General features: G+C 41.7%; 2 protein-coding genes and 1 pseudogene across 2 annotated transcripts; all 3 read right to left on the reverse strand.

The window, feature by feature from the left end:
• Positions 1-1906: 1906 nt before the first annotated feature.
• Positions 1907-4355, reverse strand: LOC117742847 (annotated as a pseudogene).
• Positions 4356-5010: 655 nt separating this feature from the next.
• LOC117742558 (claudin-4-like) lies at positions 5011-6197 on the reverse strand. Its single transcript, XM_034550056.1, has one exon. The coding sequence runs from the start codon at positions 6091-6093 to the stop codon at positions 5536-5538; it is 558 nt and encodes a 185-aa protein (XP_034405947.1). The 5' UTR covers positions 6094-6197; the 3' UTR covers positions 5011-5535.
• Positions 6198-7664: 1467 nt separating this feature from the next.
• Positions 7665-8401, reverse strand: LOC117742522 (claudin-like protein ZF-A89). Its single transcript, XM_034549972.1, has one exon. The coding sequence runs from the start codon at positions 8319-8321 to the stop codon at positions 7689-7691; it is 633 nt and encodes a 210-aa protein (XP_034405863.1). The 5' UTR covers positions 8322-8401; the 3' UTR covers positions 7665-7688.
• Positions 8402-8717: the final 316 nt, after the last annotated feature.

Genomic DNA, 8717 nt, shown 5'->3' on the forward strand with positions numbered 1-8717 from the left:
TTTCAGTCCCTCCTCTCTCTCTCTCTCTCTCTCTCTCCTCTCTCTTTATTTCTGTCACCTGAGCGGCTGCCTGTGTGCTACTGGTCAGGTGAGGATGCACCGCACCTACTCGACAGGGAAACAAAAGGGGGAGGAGGCTGACGGAAAAACAGAGAGGGAGAGAAAGAGGGTTGACATCATCAATTCCCTTCCTTATCATCTTTGTCTGGTGAAAATATTTTGGTAACAATAAGCTTTGGATGAAGCAGAAAGAATGATAGGCCTCTGGGTATACAGCAGGTTTACAAAATGCACACTCATGAGGCGCTGCGTCGTTTTCTTTCTGCAGAAGTCAGATTTGATTTGATTCAAAAGTTAATACCAGAGTGAGCTCAGTGTGTGTGTGTGTGTGTGTATCTATTCACATCCTCTGGCAACGCTTTTGTGCATGTGAATAATGCGTGCATGCAGAATGTATTTTTGTAACAAAAGGAGAATAATGTGGAACACAATCTCCTGAGAGAAAACCAGTTTCATTCTAGCAAAAAAACTATTTGAAACATGCAAAGCACCCCCCCCCCCCCCCCACCCACCCCCCACCCCCCACACACACACACACACGCACACACTCTTTCTCTCTCTCTCTCACACACACACACACACACACACTCAGTACTTAACCTTTTAATACGGCTCAAAATAATCTTTAATCTTACTGTCCTTCTAAAGTTCAGAGAGATACTTCTGATCAAGGGCATAGGTTTTGTTTCACACATATCAGGGGTCTGGGGCCCCTCTCACGGGACATTTTGAGTGTCAAACATCTAATTTCTATGCACTAGTTTATGTGAAAATGTATTTATGTAAAGGAAAACATACAAATATAAAATATAATTGTGCAGGCTTTCTGTATTGCTTTTAAATATTAATTCTCATGTAGATCAACACACACATTGGCTTGATTTACTCGTCCCTCTTTTGTGTTTTGCTTTTTTTATGTGCATGTGGCACATTTCATTTCAATGATAAACAAATCATTTAAATTAATTCATTAACCACCTTTTGCAGCTTGAGTTTCAGCAAAATGTCCTTATGCAAAACACTTCCGGCTCATCTGTGTTGTCTTAGAAGTCGACAGTAAAGTTGTAATATATTGAGAATAAAAATTGTAATATTAAATAAAGTCTCAACTTAATAAAGTCCTATTCATTCAGAAAAGCTATCTTCCAATCTTAAACTGAAAACACTGTTCATTTTGTTCCTCACATAATGACAAACAAAAATGTTATATATATATATATATATATACTTGTGTCTATTTTGCAACGTTTCTATGGCAGGAAACACTTTGTCACACAACCTGTTTCAGCTACACTTGAAAAACCTGAAGCAAGTTTTTTGGCACTGTAACGGTTATTTTCTTTTTTTTTTTTAATGCAGTGACGAGATAGTTACGGACTTGTTGTCCGTTGATAAATGTTGTCTCATATTCTCACAAATATGTGTATTACGAAGGGAAAACAAATCTAAAGAAAATTCTACTCAAGCAGCTACTGGGAATCACTAACTAAATAATCATCAATAAGCTGGTCTTATTAAGAAAAAGTAGAAACTAAGACACAAAACAGTAACTATACATGCAAGTTTCATAAATATACAAGTATAAATATATATATATAAATATACAAGTATAAATATATATATATATATATATATATATATATATATATATATATATATATATATACTTGACTGCTTTAAATATATAGCAGTCATGTTCTGAATATCACGTGTCAATGACAACATGGTGTATTAGTGAGGGGGACTAATAAACAGCATACAAGGAAAACTGTGTGAAAGTTAATAGTGTTCAATACAAAAGCATTGTGTATTCACACATAGAGAATTTAATAAACTGCACATTTTACATCATATAGGATTTGTATCAACGTACTTCAGTTACACTGAAACTGCAAAAGCTCCTATCTACTTTAACCTCATTATAAAATATGACTGGTGGAGTCCTCTTCATGGGACACACAGAAGGCAAAACTTTCAAAAACTCTTTGTCTCTTTCCAACAGACTGGCCCAGTGTTGCTTCCCGCTGAGGACCTAAACGTAAGCCTTGCTGCTGTGTGCAGAGCTAGCCTTAGAGTACTTGACATCATAGGTGTTCTCATCTCTGAGGGGACAGGAGCTGCAGAGGATGACCCCACCCAGGAACAGCAGCCCTGCAGAGCCCCAGCCGATGTAGAGCGAGGCCCCGAGCTCCCTCTTCTGAGCGTTGGTCATAACGGGGTTGTAGAAATCACGAATAATGGTGTTGGCGGTCCAGCTGACGAGAATGAGCACCAAAAGTCCTGCGATGATAAAGATGATTCCAGAAGCGATGGCCACTTTGCTCTTTTCCCTTTCGTCCTCCACAAAGTTGGTGCATTTGCCCCCCCGACCACGCCGAGAAGGAGCCCAAGGACGCCGGCGATGATGGCGATGATGACGAGGGCTCTGGCAGCCTGCAGGTCTGGAGGTAAGGCCAGGAGAGAGTCGTAGACTTTGCACTTCATTTGACCCATGCTCTGGGTCAAGCAGTTCATCCACAAACCCTCCCAGATCACCTGAGAGGTGACGATGTTGGCACCGATGAAGGCTGTGACTTTCCACGTGGGGAGAGCGCAGACGCTGATGCTCCCCAGAAAGCCGAGGGTGGCGAGGGCCAAACCCAGAATCTGTCGGACAGTGGCTGCCTCACTTACATGTTTTGCTGTTAAGGGAGAAATCAGAGGAGGAGTTTCCCGCCGTTGCCTCTCAGCTGAAACTGGTTTGTGAAGAAATGTCACCTGACCAGATTGCTTCTCAACAGAGATGCACACAGCGGCCCCTATAAGGTCAAACCCACTGTACAAACGATGTGCTTCTCCTCAACACACACGCCTGGTTGTTCTGTGAGTTTAAGATATAACATTTCAAATGGTGCAGTGTTTGCTGAGAAATTACTGAGACAAATGTCCCTGTGGTAACCCTCAGTTTCAGGGTCAGTTTCTACTCGATTTATTTAAAATATACACATCTGTGAGACCATCCATTCATTACGCATGTAACGTTTAATCCAAAATAAATCCCCAAGTAAAGAAGTTCCTATTACAGTATCACTGAAATATGTGACATTCACAGTGAATGTTAATGTGCGCGTGTTTTGAAATGGCGTACCTGAGTCACACCTCCTGAATGATCACACCGCCTCTCGTTACTCGAGTGTAATGACATGTGTGTGTTTGGATGCTCACATAACATCTTATGCCTGCAAGGGGAACCCCCTCAGGTTCTTCTCCTTGCAGAGGGAGGTCGGCTGCAGAGCGCCACCTGTGGATGTGGTCAGGGTTCACCGTGTGTGAGTGAAGCGGCAGATATTTGCTGAACTGTCCTGCAAAAGTTGTCCTTGAACACAAATCTGACACTTAAGCACTTTGCTGACGTTGTGGTACTCTATAGCCAACCTTCATTTAGTTGGGTCCTCGTATCAAAGTGGAGTTTATCTGTACCAAACAATAATATGAAGTAAAGATAAAGTATTTTTCCTCGGTCAATATGAAGACGAGCCAGTGCAGTGAATCTGAATCTGAGTATTTCTGTGCTGCTTTTAATACATAGCTTAGAAAAACATACCAAACATGCAATCCTAAATCGCCATTTTATAATCCCAACACTTATCACAACAATATCTCCAAATGTGTGCTCGCCCCTTCTCTTGATAAAGATAAAAGAAAATGGGAAACCTATTTACTCGTTTTGATAAAACATGTGTTGAAAGCCCTGAACATCCAGTGTTGCCCTTTTATTTCCACGTAAGTAGCTTTACAGTTGTTAAAATAATCTTACTTTACACTGTTGATATACAGTATGTCATGAATCAAGAGTAATGAAAGGCAATATCAAAATTTCCAGATCTCTCCAAAAAAGAAAAGTGAGCATGACTGCTTATCATGCAAACAGTGACCACAGTTAAGTGATTATTGTGTTCAGTCAGCAATGATCCACGCGGTTCCACACACCCAGATTTAGGCCATATTGTAAAGATATTCACTGGGCACTGTTGGGGCTCTGCTGGGGAGGTCATGCACCAGATTTGGCTCCATTCCCATAAATAAACCCTTATCTGATCTGACGGATTACGGCCAAACGTCACCTGCTCAGATCCTGGTTGCGTCCCCTGAGGCTGATTAAACAGCCCTTGCTGAGCTTTATTCAGGGGGTTATGCTCATGCACTCGGGCGATATTTGGCCTACAGCGGTCAAACATCCTCGAGGTGTTTGGTCCCATGACATCAGAGCTCAGAGGGGCCACGTCGCTGTATCGACTGTATGTGCTGTACGGCATGTAGGAGTAGTGGGAAGGTGGGGTTCTCTCCTTCTCCCCACAGACGAAGCAGATCAGACCACCGCCGAGGAGCAGCAGCACGGAGGAGGCCCTGGATGTCAAAGGTCAAAGTGATGGATTTTGTGTGTCATTTAAAAATATTTGGTTATGCTCAATAAACTTAAACACACAAAAAAACGTCTCTTGTCTTGTTTTTGCTGAAATAGAGAGAGAGCTGCTTGTGTCAGCTGTTTATGGTTTGCTGTTACATTCAGTTGTCAGATGAAAGAAAATCAACAGAGATATGCAAATGTTGGGGAGACGGGCAATTTGTGAGCCTCTGTAAATATACAGAGAGTATACTCAAACCTCTGAGCTAGAACCAAAACAAGTTTTTCAGGCTTTATTCACTGAAATGGCCGATGTACAGTTAAGAGGGGTTCAAAACAACAACGTCATGCGCATCATAAATGTCTGCAGAGAATCTTTTTTCATCAAAGCAACTTTTGTTAACTTCCTAAATGCTAAACATTTGTTTTAAAAATAATGTGAGATGAAGAACTCGCTGAATTTGTGTACAAAAATACAAATGTACAAAGGTAAATTTATTGGTTAAAGATATAAACATACACAAATCCACTTGGCCACATGGAAGTGGTGTGTCTAACAACAGCAAACATATTATTCAATTTAATTTCTTAACAACTCTTGTGTGATATGAGTATTGATAACTTTTTATTTAGCTGATTTATTTAACTTTATGTTTCAAGCACCTGAAAGTAGGTTCTCAAAATTCCTAAAACAAGTACAACTGTATTGTTGCACATTTCACTGGCATTTAAAAAATGCACTGCACAAAGTAACAGAATCACAGTCAGTCAGTCTTTTTTTTCAATTAACATCCTAAAATATCATATTTTACAGCGATTGGCTTAACAAGACTTCATTTTATCATTCTTCACTTTAAAAACAACAGCTGCATGCCATTGTCGTGCAATTTATACTGTGTTACACTATTCAATATTTTACATAGATTACTGTAGTTGTAAAATGTCAATATAGAGCATTTAACTAAGGTTGACTTAAAAGTTGAAAAAGAAGCTGTAATCAAAAACAGTCCATCACAGTAAACACATTACTGCACATTTTCAAATGGTCGCCTGGCGTCGACGTGTCTCGTAGCCTACTCTCCTCCTCATCCTCAGCATCGGTAGGTGCTAGACAACACCCCTCCTCCAATGATGAGCAGAGCTCCGGACGCCCAGCCCACATATATGGAAGCCCCGAGCTCTCCCCTCCTCTCCGAGGTGGCCAGGGGGTTGTAGAAACCTGTGATGATGCTGTGAGCTGACAGGCTGACAGGAATAATGCAGAGGACCCCCGCTAAAACAAACACCAGACCTCCAGCCAAGCCAATATTCCCCTTGGTCAGCCAGTCGTCTGAAAGGAAGTTGGTGCAGCGGGCCCCGACCACAGTGAGCCCGAGGGCCACCACGCTGACAGCAATGGAGACGCAGATCAGAGCCCTGGAAGCCTGCAGATCCTGAGGTAAAGCCAGAACAGAGTCGTAGGCCTTACACTGCGATTGACCCGTACTCTGGATCACACAATTCATCCATAAACCTTCCCAGAAGACCTGCGCGGTGATGATGTTGGCCCCGACAAAGGCTGTCACCTTCCACATCGGCAGTCCGCAGATAAGAATGGTGCCAAGAAAGCCGATGATTGACAAACACACACCAACGAGCTGCGTCTGCATTTTGCCAAAAAAGAGATCCAAGGCATGTATCTAATGTTTGCCAAAAAGTCAAAGACGGCAATACAATCCACCTTCAGTTGAGCTGCAGATCATTTTTACCACAAGCTTTTACGCGGCTGTAAACACAGCCCTTGTTGTGTTTCGCGCTGCTGGTGTAAGAAGGGAGAGCAACAGGGAGGAGACTTTGCTACTTTGTAGATCAGGTTTCCTGCTCGTCCTGATTCCTGCTCACAGTGAATAAGTAGGTAAGTAGAAAGCTGTAACAAAAGACTGCTTTGTGACCCAATAGAAAATGCTTGAATCACAAATGTTAAATGGAATGAAGCAGCAATTTAAACTATTTTCAGGAAAGGCAAACTTTCACATATCTTCAGGTCAGACTTCAAAATAAACATTTTGAATCCTGAGATTTTAAATGAAGTTTCTAAAAAAATAAATTTAAAAAAAGCATCCTATTTGTACAGAGCTTCAGGGGGATAAAGCACACGGATACACATGAGGAAAGAAAACCACCAATAGGCACTAGTACTATAGGTGTTGATTCTAATACTTAGAGAAACTAGATATCTTTAATGGTCGTCCAGGTTTAAGTAATATTACAGATGAATCATACTGCCTGGCAGATTACTTTTAGGTCAAACAATTAGTGCAGATTAAAAACAAACAAAATGTTCATTAGTGCTTAAGGTGATGGTAGTAGATTGGACAGAGCCAGGCTAATTGTTAGCCTTAAGACATTTTGACAGCGCCACTTATTTGAGCATCCGAGTGAAACTTGTATAGCTCCTTCAGAAATGAGAACATGCCGTTCTCTTGGGGGACAATGAGGAAAAGTGCAGGTGTTAAATATCAAATGGTTGAATTCAGGTTTCTAGTATTACATTACATGTCATTTAGCTGACGCTTTTATCCAAAGCGACTTACAATAAGTGCATTAAACCATGAGTCCAAACTCAGAACAACAAGAATCAAGCCAGTACAATTTCTTCAATAACGTTAAACTACAAAGTACTATCCGTAAGTGCCATTTAAGTGCTACTAAAGTGCTAAACAACAAAGTGTGCAAAGTGTGTATTGTGCATCCTTGCTCACTAGTTTTAATAGAACAGTCATGGTCGTTAATAGCACCTAGGCTAGTCAAGAGCTGGGTGTGTTGGATGGGAAATCCCACATCTTCCAGATAAAAATAAATCTAGTGCTCACATAAGCATCAGTAATTCAGATACTGGTATTGGGTATGCTAGTTCACTGGGACAGAATTAGTAGCATGTGCTTCTCCTACCATGTATAAAAGGTATTTGAAAGACCTACTGCATTAGTTCACACAACCCTGGCATAACCTCCACCCACCTTTTAGACCCTTAACCCTTCAAGTATTTAGGTGAACTAAAACATACCAACTACATTGAAGGCAGCAAAGAACTAAGACTTTCTAAAGACTAAACCATCATAAAAACCTTAAAGTTATCACTCAAGACACACCAAGGCAATTGTAAGTAATATATACACTTTATTAAAAATACGTCAACATCTTAAAATAAAGTTAAAAATCATAAAACATTAGTGAAGAGTTCAGTCTCCTAGATCAAGACATTTTAAACATAGGCTCCTCCACGAGCTGCTGAGCTTGGGGCAGAATATTTGACAGAGTATCGGCTGTCTTTACGCTGGCGACACTGGCAGCAGAGAAGTGCCCCTCCAATCAACAACAGTCCTGCTGAGCCCCAACCGATGAACAGCGACGCTCCCAGCTCCCTCCTCTGTGAGTCCATCATAATGGGGTTGTAGAAGTTTCTGATGACCACGTGCGCAGACCAGCACACAGGGATCAAGCACAGGATGCCACCGATGATGAAGAACACTCCCGCAGCAATGGCTACCTTGCTCTTGGCGTCTTCATCTTCAATGCAGTTGGTGCATTTTCCTCCTACGACAGCAAGCAGGATTCCCATCAAGATGATCAGGATGGAGATCACGACGAGGGCCCGGGCTGCCTGCAGGTCATTGGGGAGGGCCAGCAGGGAGTCGTAGACCTTGCACTGCATCTGCCCGGTGCTCTGCATCACACAGTTCATCCACAGGCCCTCCCAAAAGGTCTGCGCCGTCACTATGTTGTTCCCGATGAACGCAGACACCTTCCACATGGGCAGGACGCAGATGATGATATCGCCCAGAAAGCCAATGGTTGACAAAAAGATGCCCACAATCTGGAGACCTGCAGCTGCCATGTTTGTTTCAGGTTGAGCAGAACCAACAATGAAATACGGATCTGCCTGATCACCTGCAGCTCTTATACCCACATGGTAGGTCGTGGCCGCTCCTGATTGGTTGTTCAAAATTGTTCAAATTGAAAACACCTGTGGTCATTAAGCTAGTCCCATATTGTTGATCACAAAACTTTAGAAATGTCTCTGTGGCTATGATCTGAAGTGCATGCAATGACATTACCAATAAGCTAATTTGCTTATTTGCAGGTCTGGATTTCATCTGAACAAGAAATAAGACATGGTATGATGCACGTGCAACATTCTGCAATACATAACAACATAAAACAATTTTTTTTTATCTGTTTACATTTTTGAAGTGTCAATCAAGCTGAGTGATTGCACCTGTGCTGATCAGTG

Source organism: Cyclopterus lumpus, chromosome 14, assembly GCF_009769545.1.
Source record: "Cyclopterus lumpus isolate fCycLum1 chromosome 14, fCycLum1.pri, whole genome shotgun sequence".
In the NCBI taxonomy this organism is placed as follows: Eukaryota; Metazoa; Chordata; class Actinopteri; order Perciformes; family Cyclopteridae; genus Cyclopterus; species Cyclopterus lumpus.